The sequence below is a fragment of the Melospiza georgiana genome, chromosome 1 (assembly GCF_028018845.1).
Source record: "Melospiza georgiana isolate bMelGeo1 chromosome 1, bMelGeo1.pri, whole genome shotgun sequence".
NCBI lineage: Eukaryota > Metazoa > Chordata > Aves > Passeriformes > Passerellidae > Melospiza > Melospiza georgiana.
Genome location: NC_080430.1, coordinates 153,972,915 through 153,999,826, shown reverse-complemented (window position 1 = coordinate 153,999,826; position 26,912 = coordinate 153,972,915). Strand labels below are relative to the sequence as shown.

The following is a 26,912-nucleotide window of genomic DNA, read 5'->3' as shown; positions in this document are numbered from 1 at the left end:
GGTTCAATCAATCAATCAACCAACCAATAGATCAATCAACCAACCAATCAACCAACCAACCAACCAACCAACCAACCAATGACTCAATCAATCAATCAATCAATCAATCAACCAACTGATCAATCAGCAAACCATCAGCCAACAAACCAACCAATAAACCAATCAGTCAACCAACCAACCAACCAGTGCCTCAATCAATCAATCAACCAACCAATAGATCAATCAACAAACCAATCAACCAACCAATAGCTCAATCAATCAATCAATCAATCAATCAACCAACTGACCAATCAACAAACCAATCAACCAACAAACCAACCACGGCCGCCCTCGAACGGCGCGCAGGCGCCCAGGTCCTCTGACTGTGGGACACAGGGGGGAAAGGGGGTAAGTGATCGATTGATTGATTGATTGATTGGTTGAGCTACTGATAGAGAAATGCAGCGGCCAATAATTCAGTGAACCGATCAAGCGATGGTTCAATCGATAAATCAATCAGCAAAGCATCAAGCAACAAACCAACCTATAAATCAATCAGGCAACCGACCAACCAACCGACCAACCAATGGCTCAATCAATCAATCAATCAATCAACCAACTGATCAATCAACAAACCAATCAACCAACAAACCAACCACGGCCGCCCTCGAACGGCGCGCAGGCGCCCAGGTCCTCCAACTGAGGGACACAGGGGGGAAAGGGGGTAAGTGATTGATCGATTGATTGATTGATTGGTTGGGTGGTTGGGTGATCGACTGATAGAGGAATGGAGCGGTCAATGGTTCAGTGAAGCAATCAAGCGATGGCTCAGTCAATAAATCAATCAACAAACCAATCAACCAACAAACGAACCAATAAATCAATCAGTCAACTGACCAGCCAATGGCTCAATCAATCAATCAATCAATCAACCAACCAACCAACAGATATATCAACAAACCAATCAACCAACTGATCAATCAACAAACCATCAACCAACAAACCAAGCAAGAAATCAATCAGTCAACCAACCAACCAACTAACCAACCAATGGCTCAATCAATCAATCAACTGATCAATCAACCAACCAACCAACCAACCAATAAATCAATCAATCAACCAACTGATTAATCAACAAACCAATCAACCAACAAACGAACCAATAAATCAATCAGGCAGCCAACAAACCAACCAACCAACCAACCAATGGCTCAATCAATCAATCAACCAACCAACCAATAGATCAATCAACAAACCAGTCAACCAACCAACCAACCAACCAATAGCTCAATCAATCAATCAATCAACCAACCAATAGATCAATCAACAAACCATCAACCAACAAACCAACCAATAAATCAATCAGGCAACCAACCAACCAACCAATGGCTCAATCAATCAATCAATCAATCAACCAACCAACTGATCAATCAGCAAACCATCAAGCAACAAACCAAGCAATAAATCAATCAGGCAACCGAACAACCAACCAATGGCTGAATCAATCAATGAACCAACCAATAGATCAATCAACAAACCAATCAACCAACAAACCAACCAATAAATCAGTCAGGCAACCAACCAACCAACCAATGGCTCAATCAATCAATCAATCAACCAACCAACCAATAGATCAATCAACAAACCAATCAACCAACTGATCAATCAACAAACCATCAACCAACAAACCAAGCAAGAAATCAATCAGTCAACCGACCAACCAACCAACAAACCAACCAATGGCTCAATCAATCAATCAACCAACCAACTGATCAATCAACAAACCAATCAACCAACAAACCAACCAATAAATCAATCAGTCAACCAACCAACCAACCAACCAACCAATGGCTCAATCAGTCAATCAGCCAACCAATAGATCAATCAACAAACCATCAGCCAACCAACCAACCAACCAACCAATAGCTCAATCAATCAATCAATCAACCAACTGATCAATCAACAAACCAATCAACCAACAAACCAACCACGGCCGCCCTCGAACGGCGCGCAGGCGCCCAGGTCCTCCGACTGCGGGACACAGGGGGGAAAGGGGGCAGTAAGTGATCGATCGATCGATTGATTGAGCAACTGATAGAGAAATGGAGCGGCCAATAATTCAATGAACTGATCAAGCGATGGCTTAATCAATAAATCAATCAGCAAAGCATCAAGCAACAAACCAAGCAATAAATCAACCAACCAACCAATGGCTCAATCAATAAATCAATCAACCAATAGATCAATCAACAAAGCAATCAACCAACTGATCAATCAACAAACCATCAACCAACAAAGCAAGCAATAAATCAATCAGTCAACCAACCAACCAACCAATAGCTCAATCAATCAATCAACTGATCAATGAACAAACCAATCAACCAACCACGGCCGCCCTTGAACGGCGCGCAGGCGCCCAGGTCCTCCGACTGCGGGACACAGGAGGGGAAGGGGGGTAAGTGATTGATCGATTGATTGATTGGTTGGTTGGTTGGTTGATTGGTTGGGTGGGTGATCGACTGATAGAGGAATGGAGCGGCCAATAATTCAGTGAACTGATCAAGCGATGGCTTAATCCATAAATCAATCAGCAAATCATCAAGCAACAAAGCAAGCAATAAATCAATCAGTCAACCGACCAACCAATGGCTCAATCAATCAATCAACCAACTGATCAATCAACAAACCAATCAACCAACCAATAGCTCAATCAATCAATCAATCAATCAACCAACCAACTGATCAATCAACAAACCATCAACCAACCAACCAACCAATAAATGAATCAGTCAACCAACCAACCAACCAACCAACAAATGGCTCAATCAATCAATCAATCAACCAATAGATCAATCAACAAACCAATCAACCAACCAACCAATACCTCAATCAATCAACCAACTGATCAATCAACAAACCATCAAGCAACAAGCCAACCAATAAATCAATCAGGCAACAAACCAACCAATGGCTCAATCAATCAACCAACCAATAGATCAATCAACAAACCAATCAACCAACCAATAGCTCAATCAATCAATCAATCAGTCAACCAACTGACCAATCAACAAACCAATCAACCAACAAACCAACCACAGCCGCCCTCGAACGGCGCGCAGGCGCCCAGGTCCTCCGACTGCGGGACACTGGGGGGAAAGGGGGGGGTAAGTGATCGATTGATTGATTGATTGGTTGAGCAACTGATAGAGAAATGGAGCGGCCAATAATTCAATGAACCGATCAAGGGATGGCTCAATCGATAAATCAATCAGCAAATCATCAAGCAACAAAGCAAACAATAAATCAATCAGGCAACCGACCAACCAATGGCTCAATCAATAAATCAATCAACCAACCAATAGATCAATCAGCAAACCAATCAACCAACCAACCAACCAACCAATGGCTCAATCAATCAACCAACCAATAGATCAATCAAGAAACCAACCAACCAACTGATCAATCAGCAAACCATCAAGCAACAAGCCAACCAATAAATCAATCAGGCAACCAACTAACCAATGGCTCAATCAATCAATCAATCAATCAATCAACCAACCAACAGATCAATCAACAAACCAATCAACCAACCAATGGCTCAATCAATCAATCAATCAATCAATCAACCAACCAACCAATAAACCAATCAGTCAACCAACCAACCAACCAACCAATGGCTCAATCAATCAATCAATCAACCAACTGATCAATCAACAAACCAATCAACCAACAAACGAACCAATAAATCAATCAGTCAACCAACCAACCAACCTACCAACCAATAGCTCAATCAATCAATCAATCAACCAATAGATCAATCAACAAACCAATCAACCAACTGATCAATCAACAAACCATCAACCAACAAATCAACCAATAAATCAATCAGGCAACCGACCAACCAACCAACCAATGGATCAATCAATCAACCAACCAACCAATAGATCAATCAACAAACCATCAACCAACCAATGGCTCAATCAATCAATCAATCAATCAATCAACCAATAGATCAATCAACAAACCAATCAACCAACCAACCAACCAACCAATGGCTCAATCAATCAATCAACCAATCAATCAATCAACCAACAAACCAACCAACCAACCAACCAACCAACCAACCAACCAATAGCTCAATCAATCAATCAATCAATCAACCAATAGATCAATCAACAAACCATCAACCAACAAACCAATCAATCAATCAACCAATCAACCAACCAACAAACCAACAAACCAACCAACCAACCAATCAATCAATCAATCGATCATCCCACCCTCCCGCACCATTCCGAGCTTTCCCCCGGCCTCCTCCTCTCCGGGAGCTTCTCCTCATTCCCACCCCGGCCGGTGCCGCGCGATTGGCCGGCGCCAGGGCGCGCCCGGCCCTGATTGGCCGCAGGAGGGAGGGAGGGCGGGGACAGCAGGGATGAGTGACAGCCGGGCCAGAAGAACTTGGTGGAACGTGGTGGTGGGAACAGAGTGGGCGTGGCCTTGGGTTCCTCCCGCCTTCTGGGGACACGCCCACCCCCGGCAGCCAATCACCTTCCGGGAGCGGCCGCGGGAGGAGGGCGGGGGCTCCTCCCAGCCGTGAGGAACGGGGAAGGTCCTTCAGAACCTCCTGAGGGACAGGAGATGCTCAGGAGATGGAGAGCCGCCGGTGGGAAGGACCCAGAGGAGCTCTGTGGAGCTGTCACCCCAGCAGGTGGGGTCACCAGCAGATGGTGGCCACCACGGAGGAGACCAACAGGGGACAATTGGGATGGACCCAGAGGAACCCAGCGTCCTCCTGCTGGCACCATCACAGCTTCTGGAGGTCACCCCAGGAGGTGGGGTCACCAACAGCTGGTGGCCACCATGGAGGAGACCAACAGGGGACAACTGCGATGGACCCAGAGGAACCCAGAGGAACCCACTGTCCTCCTCCTGCTGGCACCATCACAGCTTCTGGATGTCACCTCAGCAGATGGTGGCCACCATGGAGGAGACCAACAAGGGACAGTTGGGATGGACCCAGAGGAACCCTGTGTCCTCCTCCTGCTGGCACCATCACAGCTTCTGGATGCCACCCCAGCAGGTGGAGTCACCAAAAGCTGGTGGCCACCACGGAGGAGACCAACAAGGGACAACTGGGATGGACCCTGAGGAACCCAGAGGAACCCAGTGTCCTCCTCCTGCTGGCACCATCACAGCTTCTGGAGGTCACCCCAGCAGATGGTGGAGTCACCAAAAGCTGGTGGCCACCACAGAGGAGACCAACAAGGGACAGCTGGGATGGACAAAAGGACCCAGAGGAACCCAGCGTCCTCCTCCTGCTGGCACCATCACAGCTTCTGGATGTCACCTCAGCAGATGGTGGCCACCACGGAGGAGACCAACAAGGGACAGTTGGGATGGACCCAGAGGAACCCAGAGGAACCCAGCGTCCTCCTCCTGCTGGCACCAGCACAGCTTCTGGATGTCACCTCAGCAGATGGTGGCCACCACGGAGGAGACCAACAAGGGACAATTGGGATGGACCCTGAGGAACCCAGAGGACCTCTGTGGACCTGTGTGGCACTGGTGGACGTCACCCCAGGAGGTGGAGTCACCAAAAGCTGGTGGCCACCATGGAGGACAAGGAAGCCACCCAAAGAGCCACCAGAGCTGCTGGCAGCTGAACTTCTACTGAGCTTCTGGTTCTTCAGACAAGTCAAGGTTCTCGTGTCCCACCACTCCAATGTCCTGTTCCAACGTGGAGATCTCTCCATGGACATCGCTCCACTCCCATCATGACCATGGTGATGATGGTGGGGACGTGGGATGGGAGCCCTTCATCCATCAAGGAACCCAGCCCTGGTGTCCACATGGAGGTCACCTCACCCCAAAGGTCCTCCTGTGTCCTCCAACTGGTCAGCTGAAGGTCCACGGGGTTTCTACTGAGCTTCTTCAACCACTCGTCCTGTTCCAACGTGGAGATCTCTCCATGGACATCGCTCCACTCCCACCATGACCATGGTGACGATGGTGGGGACGTGGGATGGGGACACGGGATCTTCATCCCTCAAGGAACCCAGCCCTGGTGTCCACATGGAGGTCACCTCACCCCAAAGGTCCTTCTGTGTCCTCCAACTGGTCAGCTGAAGGTCCATGGGGTTTCTACTGAACTTCTGGTTCTTCAAACAAGTCAAGGTTCTTGTGTCCCACCACTCATCCTGTTCCAGTGTGGAGATCTTCCCATGGACATCGCTCCACTCCCATCATGGCCATGGTGAGGATGGTGGGGACGTGGGATGGGGACACGGGATCTTCATCCATCAAGGAACCTGGGAATGCTCAAGGGAGAAGGTCCTGGAGGTGCCACCTCAGGAACCCTCAAGGGAGAAGGTCCTGGAGGCACCTGGGTGGGGCTGGGATGCACCTGGGTGTGGGGACACTCCATGGTGACAACCACAGCCGTGACCATGGAAGGGACCTTCATGGTCATCCCATTCCAATGACCAGGGACACCTTCCATGGTCCCAGGTTTCTCCAAGCCCTGTCCAACCTGGCCTTGGACAATTCCACAGCTTCTCTGGGGAACCGTTGTTGGTGTCCCACCACCGTGGCGTCCCTGAGGTCGAGGACCACCAGGACAGAAACCTCTGGGGAGCGGAGAAGATTCCCACCACACCTTGTGAGGAAGTTTGGAAGTTCTCCAGGTGGGACTTGTCCTCACGGGTGGTGTCATCTCCTGGTTTTTGGAAGCCCTGATGACCTTGCCCTGGAGGGGAAGGGGCTGATGGAGGACATGCAGAAGATGATGGAGGACATGCAGAAGATGATGGAGGACAAGCAGAGGCTGGTGGAGGACATCCAGAAGCTGGTGGAGGACATGCAGAAGATGATGGAGGACATCCAGAAGCTGGTGGAGGACAAGCAGAAGATGATGGAGGACATCCAGAAGATGATGGAGGACATGCAGAAGCTGGTGGAGGACATGCAGAAGATGATGGAGGACATGCAGAAGATGATGGAGGACATCCAGAAGCTGGTGGAGGACATCCAGAAGATGATGGAGGACATCCAGAAGCTGGTGGAGGACATCCAGAAGATGATGGAGGACATCCAGAAGCTGGTGGAGGACATGCAGAAGCTGGTGGAGGACATCCAGAAGCTGGTGGAGGACATCCAGAAGCTGGTGGAGGACATCCAGAAGCTGGTGGACATCCAAGAGCCATGGAGACATCTGATGGTCTCCTCTGGAGTTTGGATCTCCAGGGAGGGAACGGGCAGCGCACAACCCTGGGGAACAAATCCTGGAGAAGTGGTGGCTCTTCCATCCCAAGGTTTTGAGGGACCACCTTGCTAAGGACCGACATCTTTGAAGGACCACCTTGGTAGGGACCAACTCCTTGAAGGACCACCTTGGTAAGGACCAACTCCTTGAAGGACCAACATCTTTGAGGGACCCCCTTGGTAAGGACCAGCTTTGGAAGACCACCTTGCTAAAGACCAACTTGTTGGAGAAACCACCTTGGCAAGGACCAACTTTGTGTGATCACCTCGGCAAGGACCAAGTTCTTTGAAGGACCACCTTGATAAGGAGCAGCATCCCTGAGGGACCACCTTGGCCAAGACCAACATCTTCGAGGGACCACCTTGGCAAGGACCAACTTTGAAGGACCATCTTGGTAAAGACCAACTTTGAAGGACCACCTTGCCAATGACCACCTTCAAAGGGACCACCTTGGCCAAGACCAACATCTTTGAGGGACCACCTTGGCAATGACAAACTTTGAGGGACCACCTTGGCAAGGTCCAACTTCTTTGAGGGACCATCTTGGTAAGGACCAACTTTGAGGGACCACCTTGGCCAAGACCAACATCATTGAGGGACCACCTTGGCAACGACCAATATCTTTGAGGGATCATCTTGGCAACGACCTCCTTAATAGGACCATCTTGCCAAGGACCAACATCTTTGAGGGACCACCTTGCCGAGGACCAACTTTAAAGGACCACCTTGGTAAGGACCAACATCTTCGAGGGACCATCTTGGTAAGGACCAACTTTGAGGGACCACCTTACCAAGGACAAACTTCCTTGAAGGACCATCTTGGTGAAGACCAACTTTGAAGGACCACCTTGCTAAAGACCAACTTTGAAGGATCACCTCGGCAAGGACCAATTTTTTGAGGCATCACCTTGGCAAGGACCAAGTTCTTTGAGGGACCACCTTGACAAGGACAACTTTAAAGGACCACCTTGGTAAAGACCAACATGGAGGGACCACCTTGGCAAGGACCAACTTTGAAGGACCACCTTGGCCAATGACCAATCTTGAAGGACCACCTTGGCCAAGACCAACTTCTGTGAGGGACCACCTTGGCAGGGACCAACCTTGGCAGGGACCAACATCCTGGAGGGACCACTTTGGCAAGGACCAAATTCTTTGAGGGACCACCTTGCTTAGGACCAACTTTGAAGGACCACCTTGGCCAAGACCAACATCTTTGAGGGACCACCTTGGCAAGGACCAACTTTGAGGGACCACCTTGGCACGGACCAACGTCCTGGAGGGACCACCTTGCTAAGGACCAACTTTGAAGGACCACCTTGGCCAAGACCAACTTTTTTGAGGGATCACCTTGGTAAGGACCAAGTTCTTTGAAGGACCACCTTGGCCAAGACCAACATCATTGAGGGACCACCTTGCTTAGGACCGACTTTGAAGGACCACCTTGCTTAGGACCAACTTTGAAGGACCACCTTGGCAAGGACCAACTTCTTTGAGGCATCACCTTGGTAAGGACCAAGTTCTTTGAGGGACCAGCTTGACAAGGACAACTTTAAAGGACCACCGTGGTAAAGACCAACATGGAGGGACCACCTTGGCAAGGACAAACTTCTTTGAAGGACCACCTTGGTAAGGATCAACATCTTTGAGGGACCACCTTGCCAAGGACCACCTTCAAAGGGACCACCTTGGCCAAGACCAACATCTTTGAGGGACCACTCTGGCAAAGACCAACTTTGAGGGACCACCTTGCTTAGGACCAACTTTAAAGGACCACCTTGGTAAAGACCGACATCTTTGAGGGACCACCTTGCCAAGGACCAACTTTGAAGGACCATCTTGGTAAAGACCAACATCTTTGTAGGACCATCTTGGCAAGGACCAACTTTTTTGAGGGATCACCTTGGTAAGGACCAAGTTCTTTGAGGGACCACCTTGACAAGGACAACTTTAAAGGACCACCGTGGTAAAGACCAACATGGAGGGACCACCTTGGTAAGGACAAACTTCTTTGAAGGACCACCTTGGTAAGGATCAACATCTTTGAGGGACCACCTTGCCAAGGACCAACTTTGAGGGACCAGGCAGGAGAACCCACGGCACGGAGCCGAGGCCACCACGTCCCAAAGATCCCCGTGCCCAACCCCAGGGACCAGGGACCATCCCACCAGATCTCCACCGGAGGAGAAACACCTGCTGGAGACCCCAACCCCGAGGGCGTTACCTGAGACGGATGCAGGTACGGCTCGGGCGACGCCAGGTTGGTCTGCACCGAGACGCTCTTCTCCAGCAGGATCTGCGGGAAGCCCAGCTTCTCGAAGGTGTTCCTCTTCCAGTGCTTGTTCTCCTGCTGCGCCAGCGCCTCGTCCTCGCTGAAGGCCCTCACCACGGGGCCCGGCATGGGCAGCGGCAGCGCGCCGTCGCTCTCGTAGCCCGAGCCGTCCTTCTGCGAGTCCCAGCTGCTCCTCTGCTTCATGTGGTAGTGCGCCTGCTGCGCCTCCCACGCCAGCCGCGCCTGCGCCAGGAACGGCTCCGGGAACGCCCGCGCCGCCGCCGCCGCCTCCGCCTCGGCCGCCTTGCTCTCCGTGCGGCTCATCGGCGACCGCGCCGCCGTCGCCGCCGCCCGCTCCTCGCCCGCCTCCCCCGGCGCCTCCCGCTCGGCCGAGCCGTCCGCGGAGGAGGCGCTGGCGTCGTGGTTGGCCGAGGGCTTGCGGCTTTTCCTCTTCCTGGTGGAGGGCGAGTAGCCGCCGGAGGACAGCGTGTCCTGCTGGCTGGACCACGACATGGCGTCCTCGGCCTGGCCCGGCGCGGCGCCCGCGGGGCCGGCGCAGAAGTCGGCGCCCTCCATGCTGCTGTAGTCGCCCGACCTGACGTCGAGGCGCTGCTCGCGCGGCGGGCAGGGGCTGTGCTGCAGCGAGTAGGAGCCGCCGATGGGGTTGGGCGAGTACTTGTGCCTCAGGCCTGGCTTCGCCTTGGGGCTGGAGCCCGCCTGCTCCACGTAGACGAGCTGCCGCACGTACTCCTTGCCGGCCGGGCTGTACTCGAGGCTCATGAAGCGCTCGGGGCACTTCTGCTTGGTGAGCACCAGCTGCTGGTAGGGCGAGTTGGCGCCGCCCTGCTTGGGCGACTGCAGGAACGGGTGCGGCTTGCGCACGGGCGACCGGTGCGGCGGCGAGCCGCCGGCCTTGCAGGCGCCGCTGGCCTCGTACTGCATGTCCACGGGCGGCTCGTCGTAGATGGGCGCCTGGTACTCCATGGGCGGCTCCTCGTAGAGCGGCGGCTCGTAGGCGTAGCGCGGCGACGACGGCTGCGACTCGCTCGAGGCCTTGCGGTGCTGCCCGCCCGGCGGCGGCGAGCAGAAGGCGTCGCCGCGGCCCAGCAGCGGCGAGCAGCTGCCGGCGAGCTCGGCCCGCTTCAGGAAGGGCGACGGCTTCCTCTCGGGGAAGAAGACGGAGCCGTCGGCGGCGTCCGAGGAGAAGGTCTGGAGGCCGGGCGACTGCTGGCCGCCCGAGGGGCGGCGGGAGCGGGAGCCGGGCGGGTTTTCGGCGGCGTAGCCGTTGCCCTGGTGGAGGAGGAAGCTGGGCTCGCGGTCCGTCACCTTGATCAGCATCCGCTCCTTGGTGCCGGCGTTCCATCGCAGCGATGAGGTCCTGCCGGGAGGAATGGCATGGGAGAGGGGTCAGAATTCCAACAAAGTTTGGGATTGCTGGTGCCAAATTTGGGATTATTGGTGCCTGGGACTGGAGGGTGGATGTTCCCAAGCGCTCAAGGGATGGGAGGGATTGGATGGGGTTGGATCTTGGACACGGCATGGAAGGATGGGAGACAGGGAATGCTCTCCCCCTTCCAGAGGGCAGCGTTGGGCGGGATAACGGGAAGGAATTCCACCCTGTGAGGGTGGGGATGCTCTGGGATGGAATTCCCAGAGAATCTGAGGCTGCTCCATCGGAGCGATGAGGAATGTCATTGGAGAGGGGAGGTCAGAATTCCACCGAAATTTGGGATTGTTGGTCCTGAACCTCCTGGGACTGGAGGGTGGATGTTCCCAAGCGCTCAGGGGATGGGAGGGATTGGATGGGGTTGGATCTCGGACAAGGTGTGGAAAGATGGGAGACAGGGAATGGCTTCCGCTTCCCGAGGGCAGGGTTGGGCGGGATAACGGGAAGGAATTCCACCCTGTGAGGGCGGGGAGGGGCTGGGATGGAATTCCCAGAGAATCCGAGGCTGCTCCATCGCAGCGGGCAGGAATGTCATTGGAGAGGGGGGTCAGAATTCCACCGAAATTTGGGATTGTTGGTGCCGAACCTCCTGGCACTGGAGGATGGATGTTCCCAAGTGCTCAAGGGATGGGAGGGATTGGATGGGGTTGGATCTCGAACAAGGCGTGGAAGGACGGGAGACAGGGAATGGCTTCCTGCTTCCAGAGGGCAGGGTTGGGTGGGATAACGGGAAGGAATTCCACCCTGTGAGGGTGGGGAGGGGCTGGAATGGAATTCCCAGAAAAGCTGTGGCTGCTCCATCGGAGCGATGAGGAATGTCATTGGAGAGGGGGGTCAGAATTCCACCGAAATTTGGGATTGCTGGTGCCAAACCTGGGACTGGAGGATGGATGTTCCCAAGCGCTCAAGGGATGGGAGGGATTGGATGGGGTTGGATCTTGGACGAGGCGTGGAAGGACGGGAGACAGGGAATGGCTTCCCGCTTCCAGAGGGCAGCGTTGGGTGGGATAACGGGAAGGAATTCCACCCTGTGAGGGTGGGGAGAGGCTGGGATGGAATTCCCAGAAAATCTGAATGTGCTCCATTGGAGCGATGAGGAATGTCATTGGAGAGGGGTCAGAATTCCACCGAAATTTGGGATTGTTGGTCCTGAACCTCCTGGGACTGGAGGATGGATGTTCGCGAGTGCTCAAGGGATGGGAGGGATTGGATGGGGTTGGATCTCGGACAAGACGTGGAAGGATGGGAGACAGGGAATGGCTTCCCACTTCCAGAGGGCAGCGTTGGGTGGGATAACGGGAAGGAATTCCACCCTGTGAGGGTGGGGAGGGGCTGGGATGGAATTCCCAGAGAATCTGAGGCTGCTCCATCGGAGCGATGAGGAATGTCATTGTAGAGGGGTCAGAATTCCATCAAAATTTGGGATTGTTGGTCCTGAACCTCCTGGGAGTGGAGGATGGATGTTCCCAAGTGCTCAAGGGATGGGAGGGATTGGATGGGGTTGGATCTCGGACAAGGCGTGGAGGGACGGGAGACAGGGAATGGCTTCCCGCTTCCAGAGGGCAGGGTTGGGTGGGATAACGGGAAGGAATTCTCGGCTGTGAGGGTGGGGATGCTCTGGGATGGAATTCCCAGAAAAGCTGTGGCTGCTCCATCGGAGCGATGAGGAATGTCATTGGAGAGGGGGGTCAGAATTCCAACAAAATTTGGGATTGCTGGTCCTGATCCTCCTGGGACTGGAGGATGGATGTTCCCGAGTGCTCAAGGGATGGGAGGGATTGGATGGGGTTGGATCTCGGCCAAGGCGTGGAGGGATGGGAGACAGGGAATGCTCTCCCACTTTGGAGGGCAGGGTTGGGCGGGATAACGGGAAGGAATTCCACCCTGTGAGGTGGGGATGTTCCGGGATGGAATTCCCAGAAAAGCTGTGGCTGCCCCATCGGAGCGATGAGGAATGACATGGGAGAGGGGTCAGAATTCCAACAAAGTTTGGGATTGTTGGTGCCAAACCTCCGGGGACTGGAGGATGGATGTTCCCGAGTGCTCAAGGGATGGGAGGGATTGGATGGGGTTGGATCTTGGCCAAGGCGTGGAAGGACAGGAGACAGGGAATGGCTTCCCGCTTCCAGAGGGCAGGGTTGGGTGGGATAACGGGAAGGAATTCCACCCTGTGAGGGCGGGGAGGGGCTGGGATGGAATTCCCAGAGAATCTGAGGCTGCTCCATCTCAGCGGGGAGGAATGTCATTGGAAGGGGGGGTCAGAATTCCATCGAAATTTGGGATTGCTGGTCCTGAACCTCCTGGGAATGGAGGATGGATGTTCCCAAGTGCTCAAGGGATGGGAGGGATTGGATGGGGTTGGATCTCGGACAAGGCGTGGAAGGACGGGAGACAGGGAATGCTCTCCCACTTTGGAGGGCAGCGTTGGGTGGGATAACGGGAAGGAATTCTCGGCTGTGAGGGTGGGGAGGGGCTGGGATGGAATTCCCAGAAAAGCTGTGGCTGCTTCATCTCAGCGGGCAGGAATGTCATTGGAGAGGGGTCAGAATTCCACAAAAATTTGGGATTGTTGGTCCCGAACCTCCTGGGACTGGAGGACGGATGTTCCCAAGTGCTCAAGGGATGGGAGGGATTGGATGGGGTTGGATCTCGGCCAAGGCGTGGAGGGATGGGAGACAGGGAATGGCTTCCCGCTTCCAGAGGGCAGCGTTGGGTGGGATAACGGGAAGGAATTCTCGGCTGTGAGGGTGGGGAGGGGCTGGGATGGAATTCCCAGAGGATCTGTGGCTGCTCCATCGGAGCGATGAGGAATGTCATGGGAGAGGGGTCAGAATTCCAACAAAATTTGGGATTTCTGGTCCTGAACCTCCTGGGACTGGAGGATGGATGTTCCCAAGTGCTCAAGGGATGGGAGGGATTGGATGGGGTTGGAAGGATGGGAGACAGGGAATGCTCTCCCGCTTCCAGAGGGCAGGGTTGGGTGGGATAACGGGAAGGAATTCCACCCTGTGAGGGTGGGGAGGGGCTGGGATGGAATTCCCAGAGAATCTGTGGCTGCTCCATCGGAGCAATGAGGAATGTCATTGGAGAGGGGTCAGAATTCCATCAAAATTTGGGATTGCTGGTGCAGAACCTCCTGGGACTGGAGGATGGATGTTCCCAAGTGCTCAAGGGATGGGAGGGATTGGATGGGGTTGGATCTTGGACAAGGCACGGAAGGACGGGAGACAGGGAATGGCTTCCCGCTTCCAGAGGGCAGCGTTGGGTGGGATAACGGGAAGGAATTCCACCCTGCGAGGGTGGGGAGGGGCTGGGATGGAATTCCCAGAGAATCCGAGGCTGCTCCATCCCTGGAAGCGTCCAAGGCCAGGCTGGACAGGGCTTGGAGCAGCCCGGGATGGCGGAAGGCGTCCCTGCCCTCGGAAGGAATTCTCCCGCGAGGAATTCCTGCCCGAATTTCCATCTCCTCCCTCCCCGCTCCTTGGAGGGAGAGCAGAGATGGATTTTGTGGAGGGATCCCGGCTGGAATTCGCCGTTCCCGAGGCTCAGGGCACAGCACATCCTGCCGCCGACCCCAGGAACGCTGGAACGGAACATTCCGGAGGCGCCGCCTGCTCTCCCGGCTCCTCCCTCCCCGGCTCCCGTTCATTCCCAGGCATTTCTCCCTCCTGCCCGACCCCCCCGGGAAAAGGCGGAGCGAGTTCAGTCGCCGAGTTTTGAGGGAAAAATTCCCAAAAAAAAATCCACAAACAATTCCCTGCAGGAGGCTCCGCAGCCTCTCCTCGCTTTTCCACCGCTTTGTTTGGGAACAATTTATTCCTCCCTTTTCCCGCCTTTGGAGCTCCTGGGGAATTGAGGCTCCTGCCAACTCCTTGCTGTTGGAAAACCTGGATGAGTTTGGGCTCCTCCACCTCACGGAGCCCTTCCAGACGCCCAAAATTCCATCCACGACCATAAAATCGTGGATTCACGGAACGGTTTGGGCTTAAAGCTCTTTAAAAGTTCTTGCCGTGGGTCGGAACATCTTCCACCCACCCCAGGTTGCTCCAAGCCCCTTCCCACCTTTCTCTGCTCCCGAAAAAATCTGCGATTCCCGCTCAAAAATCTCGGATCGCTCCGTGTTTCTTCCGGAATAGCTGGAGGTATTTAATCCTCAGGAATAACCTGATTTTTATACACAGATCCCAAAAACCGCGAGGAAAGAAAAAACAGGAGATCCCCAGAGGAACTGGGCTGGAATTTCCAGGGAATCTGAGGCTGCTCCATCCCTGGAAGCGTCCAAGGCCGGGTTGGACAGGGCTTGGAGCACCCCGGGATGGCGGAAGGCGTCCCTGCCCTCGGAAGGAATTCTCCCGCCAGGAATTCCTCCCTGAATTTCCATCTCCTCCCTCCCCGCTCCTTGGAGGGAGAGCAGAGATGGATTTTGCGGAGGGATCCCGGCTGGAATTCGCCGTTCCCGAGGCTCGGGGCACAGCACATCCTGCCACCGACCCCAGGAACGCTGGAACGGAACATTCCGGAGGCGCCGCCTGCTCTCCCGGCTCATCCCTCCCCGGCTCCCGTTCATTCCCAGACATTTCTCCCTCCTGCCCGACCCCCCCGGGAAAAGGCGGAGCGAGTTCAGCCGCCGAGTTTTGAGGGAAAAATTCCCAAAAAAAGCCGCAAACGATTCCCTGCAGGAGGCTCCGCAGCCTCTCCTCGCTTTTCCACCGCTTTGTTTGGGAACAATTTATTCCTCCCTTTTCCCGCCTTTGGAGCTCCTGGGGAGTTGAGGCTCCTGCCAACTCCTTGCTGTTGGAAAACCTGGATGAGTTTGGGCTCCTCCACCTCACGGAGCCCTTCCAGACGCCCAAAATTCCATCCACGACCACAAAATCGTGGATTCAAAAAACAGTTTGGGCTTAAAGCTCACTAAAAGTTGTTGCCGTGGGTCGGAACATCTTCCACCCACCCCAGGTTGCTCCAAGCCCCTTCCCACCTTTCTCTGCTCCCGAAAAAATCTGCGATTCTTGCTCAAAAATCTCGGATCGCTCCGTGTTTCTTCCGGAACAGCTGGAGGCCTTTAATCCTCAGGAATAACCTGATTTTTATACACGGATCCCAAAAACCGCGAGGAAAGAAAAAACAGAAGATCCCCAGAGGAACTGGGCTGGAATTTCCAGGGAATCTGTGGCTGCTCCATCCCTGGAAGTGTCCGAGCCCAGGGTTTGGAGCAACCCGGGATGGTGGAAGTTGTCCCTGCCTATGGAAAAGGGTTGGAATGAGACGATCCGGAAATTCCCTGCAGAAATCGGCGTTTCCGCGTTTTCCCCACGCCCACCCAACTCCCAACTCCCAAATCCCAACTCCCAAATCCCAACTCCCAAATCCCAACTCCCAAATCCCAACTCCCAAATCCCAAATCCCAAATCCCAAATCCCAACTCCCAAATCCCAAATCCCAAATCCAGGTGTTTCCACTCAAACCACCGCCCAATTCCCAGATTTTGCTGCCGGCATTCAACATTCCATCCTGGATCCGAAGGAAAATCCCCGAGGGAGCGGCGGCGGCGCTTCCGTCAAATCCTCAAATCAGCTTTCAGTCCCAAAAATTAAATAAACAGGGAAACGATATTCCAGAAAGATCCGTGGATTACGGTTTGGTGCCCCCCACCCAAAAATAATAAAAAAAAAAAAAGGGAATTTTCTGCCGACTAAAGGAAACCCAAAAAGGCAAATTTTGAAATTTTGGGGCTGAAATTGCTGCCCGCGAGAAAGAAATCCAAGGGATTTCTGGCGCCGTCAGAAATTCTGAGTTTTCCGGTTATTTCTGGCTTGACACCGCGTTCTCCCTGCTGTTCTCTCCGCATGGGGGACGATTTCTTTTTTTCCTGCTCCGTACATTTCCATGACAAAAGCCCAAAAAAATCCCCAAAAAATCCCCAAAAAATCCCCAAAAAATCCCCAAAAAATCCCTCCGCGTCTCCTACGCAAGAAATCCGTTTCTTTGGAAATTTCGCCATTCCCAAATCATTTCCCAGCTGGTTTGGGGCAGGATTTTTTTCCATCTTCTCCTGAAATTTCCTTCTCCTAAATTTCCTTCCCTGCTCCGACGTCGCCTCCGTGAAATTCTTCCAAACTTTGGGAATTCAGGGATGGAGGGGAGAGGAGAAACCCGGATCCCTCATCCCGGAATTCCTTTTGCTTCCCGTTGTTTAATCTGGGCAGACCCCACACCTGCAGACCACACCCCCTCATTTGCATATCATTATTCATTCCAGCATATCATTATTCATTCCAGCACGGCCCAAAATTCCTTAAAATCCCCACAGAGAACGAGCAAAAATTACGGATTTTTCGCATTCCCGATGCTTTTAACGGAGATTTTTTTATTTCCCTTTTTTTATTTCCCTCCCTCCATCAAGGTTGGGACTGAGGGAATAAATCGCATTTTAAGAAAATTGTTTGAAAATTAAAACTTCATTCTTTTGAACCAAAATTATTTGGGTTTTGATGGACTTGAGGTTTTTAAACAAGAATATTTCCAAACCCGACCCAAACCATTTCCAAGATTTCTTCCCCTGCCCCGGCGTTGTTCAGATTTTGCAGGTGAAGATTAAAATTTAGAGCCGGGATTAAGTGGATTTTCCCCTCCCGGGGAAAAAATCAGAATTATTTTGAAATATTTCACTATTTTAAACCAGAATTATTTGGTTCAGAATTTTTTTTTAAATATTTCACTATTTTAAACCAAAATTATTTGGTTTTTGATGGAATGAGGCGGCGACATGAGGTTTTTAAAAACAAGAATATTTTCAAAACCGACCCAAACCATTTCCAAGATTTCTTCCCCTGCCCCGGCGTTGTTCAGATTTTGCAGGTGAAGATTAAAATTTAGAGCCGGGATTAAATGGATTTTCCCCTCCCTGGGAAAAAGCAGAATTTTTTTTTAAATATTTCACTATTTTAAACCAGAATTATTTGGTTTTTGATGGACTTGAGGTTTTTAAAAACAAGAATATTTTCAGAACCGACTCAAACCATTTCCAACATTTCTTTCCCTGCCCCGGCGTTGTTCAGACTTTACAGGTGAAGATTAAAATTTAGAGCCGGGATTAAGTGGATTTTCCCATCCCTGGGAAAAAAGCAGAATTTTTTAAAAAATATTTCACTATTTTAAGCCAGAATTATTTGGTTTTTGATGGACTTGAGGTTTTTAAAAACAAGAATATTTTCAAAACCGACCCAAAAAACCCTCATAATTTACGTTAATTTGTAATTAAATTAAACTGCCTGGCAAAATCCCGAAATCCTTCGCCCTCAAGGTTTTGCTGTTCTTCGCCTGCCGACGCCGCTCCCAAAAAAACCTGGAATTCTGCGGGATTCCGTATCTTTAATAATCCCCAAGATTTGGGATTATTTTTTATTTTAAATTCTTTTAAATTCTACATTTTAAAATTTTCAAAATTTTTTAAAATTCCTGCTCAAGCCCTCAAAATTCTCAGTTTTTGTGGGATCTCCAACCCTTCCACACCTCCAATCCCTCTTCCCATTTTTCGGAAGCGTCGCTCCCTCCTCGGAGTTCATTTTTTTTTTTAGGAATCATTTTGATTGGTCGAAGCTGATCCCTAAAAAAACCAGAATGAGGAGAAATTCACAGAATTTGGGCGATAAAATGGATATTTGGGAAGAAGGGGAGCACCGGGATCGGGTTTTTCCAGGATGATTCGATGGATACAATGAAATCCACGGGATACCCAGGGAGGGGAAAATCCAGTTTGGTATTTCTGCGGGAATTTTGGAGCGGTGGGAATGCTGAATCCCAAAGATTTTTGACTTTTTTGATCAAATCTTGGTTTGGTGGATGTCCACGACCTCCTGGAGCTCCTCCACGCACAATTCCCTTCTCCGATGGGATATTCCCAAAGGATTACACCCATCAAAATACCACGAAAAAAACCCAAAAAATTATTTTTATTTTATTTTTTCCAAAATTTAAATTTTTCCAAAATCCAACCCCAGTCTCCGGACGGCGCTGCGGGATCACCTTCAGCTCCAAGCCCAAACCTCTCCATGAAATTTCTGCTGCTCCGGTGGCGTCGGCGCTAATTAACACCCGCGGAAGGCGATCAAGATAACGACCCATCCCAATCCCTCACCATCCCATTCCCGTTTTTTTTTTTCAGGAGAAGCAGGATGAAAAATCCATCAGGAAGGTGAAATTTCGCCATTTCCCGGCGGCCGTTTGGGTGGGATTGGTCAGGTCAGGACGTTGGAGGCCACGGATCCACAACCAAAGGATTTGATGGGATGTCCACGATGGGGAAACACCAAAAGGAACTTGGATGTTCATTCCTTGGATGAAGGTCAAGTTGAAGGTCAGCTCGGGGTGGACCTTCCCCACCCATCTTTGTCCTCTTGGTTTGGGACATCCATGATGGCCGGGGTGGTCTCCAGGGAGTTCCTCTGGGATCAATCCCATCAGGAACCCACCAGGAGGAACCACAAGACAAAAAGACCCAAACTGGACAAGGACACCAAATTCCCGGGAGCCATTTGGAGCTGCTCATCCCAACCGAAGCCATCCCCCAAAAATCGCTTCGTTCCCAAATTCCAAATGTCACCGAAAACAAGAGGAGATCTTTCCAGATTGGAGAGGGACGTTGGGAGGACATGAATCCACAACCAAAGGATTTTATGGGATGTCCACGAAGAGGAAACACCAAAAGGAACTTGGATGAAGGTCAGGTTGGCCTTGCTGAAGGTCGGCTCGGGGTGGACCTTCCCCACCCATCTTTGTCCTCCTGGTTTGGGACATCCATGATGGCCGGGGTGGTCTCCAGGGAGTTCCTCTGGGATCAATCCCATCAGGAACCCACCAGGAGGAACCACAAGACCAAAAGACCCAAACTGGGAATGGACACCATGGATCCCAAATTCCCGGGAGCCAATCAGAGCTGCTCATCCCAACTGAAGTCATCCCTCAAAAATCGCTTCGTTCCCAAATTCCAAATGTCACCAAAAACAAGAGGAGATCTTTCCAGATTGGAGAGGGACGTTGGAGGCCACGGATCCACAACCAAAGGATTTGATGGGATGTCCACGATGGGGAAACACCAAAATGGACTTGGATGAAGGTCAGGTTGGCCTTGTTGAAGGTCAGCTCGGGGTGGACCTTCCCCACCCATCTTTGTCCTCTTGGTTTGGCCGGGGTGGTCTCCAGGGAGTTCCTCTGGGATCAATCCCATCAGGAACCCACCAGGAGGAACCACAGGACCATAACAGGTGGTGCCACCACCGTGACACCACCAAAAGCCACCATCAACCCTCATCCCGTTTTTTCCCCAAAAGATGGGATCTTCATCTCATGGCTCCTCAGGGAATCACAGTTCTGCTCCTCTTCCTCACTTCCAAGGAAATGGATCGACTTCCAAAGATCAGGAATGGTTTGGGTGGGACTGGACAACCTTGGAGGTCCCACCCAAACCCAAACCTCCAGGATCGTTTCACAAACGGGGTTTGGAAGCGAGGGAGCTCCACCAGAAGCGTCTGGGGGCTCATCCCACCCCATGATGGATCCTGGAAGCTCTGGTTGGGTCCCACCCTGCTCCAAATTCTCCATCTCCTCGTTGGGACTTCCCAATCCGTGTCCAAAGGTCCTGGAGCACCACGGCACTTCCGTCCCAGGAATACTGGAAGGTGTCCCTGCCCTTGGAATGGTTTGGGTGGGACTGGACCATCTTGGAGCTTCCACCCAAACCTCCAGGATCGTTTCACAAACGGGGTTTGGAAATGAGGGAGCTCCACTGGAAGCGTTTGGGGGCTCATCCCACCCCATGATGGATCTTGGAAGCTCTGGTTGGGTTCCACCCTGCTCCAAATTCTCCATCTCCACGTTGGGACTTCCCAATCCGTGTCCCAAGGTCCTGGAGCACCACGGCACCTCCATCCCAGGAGTACTGGAAGGTGTCCCTGCCCTTGGAATGGTTTGGGTGGGACTGGACAACCTTGGAGCTTCCACCCCATGATGGATCCTGGAAGCTCTGGTTGGGTCCCACCCTGCTCCAAATTCTCCATCTCCACGTTGGGACTTCCCAATCCGTGTCCCAAGGTCCTGGAGCACCACGGCACCTCCATCCCAGGCCAGGTTGGACAGGGCTTGGAGCAACCTGGATTTTGGAAGGTGTCCCTGCCCTTGGAAGGGTTTGGGTGGGACTGGACAACCTTGGAGCTCCAACCCAAACCCAAACCTCCAGATCATTCCACAAACGGGGTTTGGAAGCGAGGGAGCTCCACTGGAAGCCTTGGAGGCTCATCCCACCACATGATGGATCCTGGAAGCTCTGGTTGGGTCCCATCCTGCTCCAAATTCTCCATCTCCACGTTGGGACTTCCCAATCCGTGTCCCAAGGTCCTGGAGCACCACGGCACCTCCATCCCAGGCCAGGTTGGACGGGGCTTGGAGAAACTGAAATATTGGAAGGTGTCCCTGCCCTTGGAATGGTTTGGGTGGGACTGGACAACCTTGGAGCTCCCACCCAAACCCAAACCTCCAGGATCGTTTCACAAACGGAGTTTGGAAGTGAGGGAGCTCCACCAGAAGCGTTTGGGGGCTGTTCCCACTCCATGATGGATCCTGGAAGCTCTGGTTGGGTCCCACCCTGCTCCAAATTCTCCATCTCCTCGTTGGGACTTCCCAATCCCTGTCCGAAGGTCCTGGAGCACCACGGCACCTCCATCCCAGGAGTACTGGAAGGTGTCCCTGCCCTTGGAATGGTTTTGATGGGATTGGGAAGACCGAGGCGCCTCCAGCACACGAGTGCGGCGACACCGACGCTTCGAATTCGTCCCAGACAAATCCCGACGGATTCCGGCTGCCGATCCCCGATTCCCAACCAAACTTCCCAATTCTGGCTCCTTCCCGCCCTTCCTGGGAACTGCACCCGTCCAATTCCAGGTGGGATCACGGATTCATGGAGAACGTTCGGCCAACGAGGATAAAATCCCGATCCCATTAAAACCCCATTCCATTCCCCCCTGGAAAGTTTGGAATTTTTTCCCTCTCGTCCTCAAGTGCCAATGAATTCCGACCCTCCCCAGGAGGTCACTCGGTGGTGGTGAACCCCATGGAATGTGGTGGGGACCAGCTTGGAAAACTCCTGGAGAACTTCTGGGTTTTGATGGGATTGGGAAGACCGAGGCGTCTCCAGTGATGAAGATTTTAATTGCCACCAGCCCAAATTCAAATTATCACCGACAAATCCTGACGGATTCCGGCTGCCGATCCCCGATTCCCAACCAAACTTCCCAATTCCGGCTCCTTCCCGCCCTTCCTGGGACCTGCACCCATCCAATTCCAGGTGGGATCATGGATTCATGGAGAACGTTCGGGCAACGAGGATAAAACCCCGATCCCATTAAAACCCCATTCCATCCCCCCTGGAAAGTTTGGAATTTTTCCCCTCTCTCCCTCAAGTGCCAATGAATTCCGACCCTTCCCATGAGGTCACTCAGTGGTGGTGAACCCCATGGAATGTGGTGGGGACCAGCTTCGAAAACTCCTGGAGAACTTCTGGGTTTGGATGGGATTGGGAAGACGGAGGCGTCTCCAGCTCACCAGTGCGGTGACACCGAAGCTTTGAATTTGTCCCCGACAAATCCCGGCGGATTCCGGCTGCCGATCCGCGATTCCCAACCAAACTTCCCAATTCTGGCTCCTCCCCGCCCTTCCTGGGACCTGAACCCGTCCAATTCCAGGTGGGATCATGGATTCATGGAGAACGTTCGGCCAACGACGATAAAATCCCAATCCCATTAAAACCCCGATCCATTCCCCCTGGAAAGTTTGGAATTTTCCTCTGCTCATCCCCAATTCCTGGGAAAAAAATTCCTGGAATTTGGGGTTTTACTCAAAACCCGGAGCAACCAGGCCGGGGGTGACTCCGTAAATCCCCAAAAAAATTCCGTTTTTTTTTATCGGCGTCTTGGAATTTTGGAATTTTGGGGTTTGACCGGGAGGAGCTGGTGGGGTCCAACGGGGAATTTCGGGGTTCGGGGAGGGTTTGGGGGATTCCAGATGGAATTTTGGGGTTCAGTGAGGAATTTTGGGGTTCAATGAGGATATTTGGGGGTTCAAGAAAGATTTTGGGGTTCATGAAGGAATTTTGGGAATCCACTGAGGATTTTTGGGGTTCAAGGAGGATTTTGGGGATTCAAGAAGGATTTTTGGGGGTTCAGTGAGGATGTTTGGGGTTCAGTGAGGATTTGGGGTTCAAGAAAGAATTTTGGGGAGGTTCAAGAAGAATTTTTGGAGTTCAGTGAGGAATTTTGGGGCTCAGTGAGGATTTTGGGGGTTCAGTGAGGATTTGGGGTTCAAGAAGGAATTTTGGGGTTCAAGGAGGATTTGGGGGATTCAGGAAAGATTTGGGGGATCCCAGAAGGAATTTTGGGGATCAGTGAGGATTTTGGGGTTCAGAAAGGAATTTTGGGGATCCATGGGGATATTCGGGGTCCAGTGAGGTTTTGCAGTTCGAGCAGGAATTTTGGGGTTCAGTGAGGAATTTTGGGGGTTCAGTGAGGATTTGGGGGATTCAAGAAGGAATTTTGGGGTTCAGTGAGGAATTTTGGGGTTCAGTGAGGATTTTGGGGATCCCAGAAGGAATTTTGGGAATCCAGTGAGGATATTTGGGGTTCAAGAAGGATTTTTTGGGGTTCAATGAGGATTTGGGGGATTCAAGAAAGAATTTTGGGATTCCAGAAGAAATTTTGGGGATCAGTGAGGATTTCGGGGTTCAGTGAGGATTTGGTGTTCAAGAAGGAATTTTGGGGGTTCAGTGAGGATTTTGGGGATTCAAGAAGGAATTTTGGGGAGGTTCAAGAAGGAATTTTGAGGTTCAGTGAGGATATTTGGGGTTCAGTGAAGTTTTGGGGTTCAAGAAGGATTTTTGGGGTTCAAGGAGGATTTGGGGGATTCCAGAAGGAATTTTCGGGTTCAGTGAGGATTTGGGGGATTCCAGAAGGAATTTTGGGGGTTCAAAAAGGAATTTCGGGGGTTCAGTGAAGAATTTTGGGGTTCAATGAGGATTTTGGGAATTCTGTGAGGATTTGGGATTCAAGAAGGAATTTTGGGAATCCAGTGAGGATATTTGGGGTTCAAGAAGGAATTTTGGGGTTCAAGAAGGAATTTTGGGGTTCGGGGAGGGTTTGGGGGATTCCAGAAGGAATTTTGGGGAGGTTCAAGAAGGAATTTTGGGGTTCAGTGTGGATATTTGGGGTTCAGTGGTGATTTTGGGTTCAAGAAGGAATTTTGGGGTTCGAGGAGGATTTGGGGGATTCAGGAAAGATTTGGGGGATTCCAGAAGGAATTTTGGGGATCAGTGAGGAATTTTGGGGGTTCAGTGAGAATTTGGGGGATTCAAAAAGGAATTCTGGGGTTCAATGAGGATATTTGGGGGTTCCAGAAGGAATTTTGGGGTTCAGTGAGGAATTTTGGGCTTCAAGGAGCATTTGGGGGATTCAAGAAAGAATTTGGGGCTCAAGAAGGAATTTTGGGGTTCGGTGAGGATTTGGGTGGGTTCAAGAAGGAATTTTGGTGTTCAGTGGAAATATTTGGGGTTCAAAAAGGATTTTTGGGGTTCAAGAAGGATATTTGGGGTTCACTGAGCTTTTGCCGTTCGAGCAGGAATTTTGGGGTTCAGTGAGGACTTTTTTGGGTTCCTTGAGGACTTTTTTGGGTTCCTTCAGGACTTCTGCCATTCCACCAAAACCTGAAGGGACGAGGAGAAGGACTGGGAGATCCTTGGGGAATAAACCACGGGTGCCATTCCCGGCGGGGAATAAACCACGGGCGCCATTCCCGGTGGGGAATAAACCACGGGCGCCATTCCCGGCGGGGAATAAACCATGGGCGACATTCCCGGCAGGGAATAAACCACGGGTGCCATTCCCGGTGGGGAATAAACCACGGGTGACATTCCCGGCGGGGAATAAACCACGGGCGACATTCCCGGCGGGGAATAAACCACGGCTGCCATTCCCGGCGGGGAATAAACCACGGGTGACATTCCCGGCTACCTGTAGTGCAGGAGCTGCCCCTCGGCGCCGTAATCGCGGTAAACGTCGAATTCCTTCTCCAGCGCCCCCGACGGCGACGAGCTGCAAAACAGCAACGAGTTTGGAGTCTTTAATTTATTTTTTTTTAATTTTGTAAATTTTTTTTTTATTTTTTAAATTTTTTTTTTTTTATTTTTTTTTATTTTTTTGATTTTTTTTAAATTTTGTAATTTTTTTTAAATTTTGTAATTTTTTTAAAAATTTTAAAATTTTTAATTTTTTAGATTTTTTTTATTTTTTTTGATTTTTTTTTAATTTTGTAATTTTTTAAAAAATTTTTAAAATTTTAATTTTTTTGAAATTTTTCTATTTTTTTGATTTTTTTTAAATTTTGTAATTTTTTTATTTTTTTTTATTTTTTTATTTTTTTTATTTTTTTGGTTTTTGATTTTTTTGATATTTGATTTTTTTGATTTTTGATTTTTTTTTAAATTTTTTGATTCTTTTAATTTTTTGGATTTTCATTTGGAGTTGTTGGCCAAGGATGATGACGACCAAGCCCAACCCGCGGTCGTGGTCTCTGGGTTCTCATCCAACCCTTCCAAGACCCAAAAAATTCCTCCCAATAAAACATCGGAGTGGATCCCAAACATCTCCCGGCTCCGTCCAACTTTTCCACGGCCTCGGACGGTGAGAGAAACACGGGAAGAGGAAAATCCCCCCGAAAACCCTCCAACCCTTCCCGAAAAAACCCCCCAGGTATTAGTTATTTTTATTTCTTTTTATTTATTTTTATTTAGAATATTTTATTTATTTATTTATTTTATTTATTTATGTATTTATTTTATTTATTTTTTATTTATTTAATTATTTTATTTATTTATTTATTTTATTTTATTTATTATATTCAATTGTATTTACATTGTATTTATTTTATTTATTATATATTTATTATCTTTCCGATATATTTAATTATATTTATATTGTATTTATTTTATTTATTATATATTTATTATCTTTCCGACATTATCCAACCCAATTTATTTATTTTATTTAATTTATTTAATTATATTTATATTGTATTTATTTTAATTATTATATATTTAATATCTTTGTGACATAATCCAACCCAATACAATTATGTTGTATTTATTTTATTTATTTAATTATATTCATGTTGTATTTCTTTTTCTTTCTTTTTATTTATAAAAATATATTTTATTTATATATTTTTATTTATTTTATTTATATATTTTATATATATATATTTAAATATATATATTAAAATATATATATTAAATATATATATTAAATATATATATATTATATATATTAATATGTATATTTAATATATATATTAAATATATATATTAAATATATATACATTTAATATATATATTTAAGTATATATATTATATATATATTTAAATATATATTATATAAAAATATATATATATAATTACATATATATATTTATATTTATATATATTTATTATTTGTTTATTTATTTATATATTTTTATATATATTTATATTTATATACATTATATAAAAAATATATAAAAAATATATATTTTTATATATAAAAACCATATAAAAATATTAAAATATATTTATATATATATATTTATATATATAAAAAATATAAATAATTTTTTTATATATATAAAAATATAAATATATATTTATATATATTTATATTTATATATTTTTTATATATATAAATATATATAAATATAAATATATAGATTTTTATATATTTAAATATATATAAATATATATTTATATTTACATATATATATTTTATAAATATGTTTATTTATTTATTATATTTAATTACATTCATATTGTATTTATCTTATTTATTATATATTTATTATCTTTCCGACATTATCCAACCCAACGAGCACAGGAAAATGTTGAT

At 49.4% G+C, this 26,912-nt stretch overlaps 1 protein-coding gene across 3 annotated transcripts in view; it reads right to left on the bottom strand.

Annotated features, from left to right (window-relative positions):
- ARHGAP39 (Rho GTPase activating protein 39) overlaps window positions 1–26,912 on the bottom strand; it is a 169,637-nt gene that overhangs the window by 35,563 nt on the left and 107,162 nt on the right. For all 3 annotated transcript variants that reach the window (XM_058028088.1, XM_058028080.1, XM_058028095.1), the window contains exons 3-4: window positions 25,011–25,091; window positions 9,465–10,890 (exon numbers count right to left, since the gene is read on the bottom strand). In XM_058028088.1, the coding sequence (XP_057884071.1) occupies window positions 9,465–10,890; window positions 25,011–25,091 (1,507 nt within the window). The remainder of the gene's footprint in view (window positions 1–9,464; window positions 10,891–25,010; window positions 25,092–26,912) is intronic.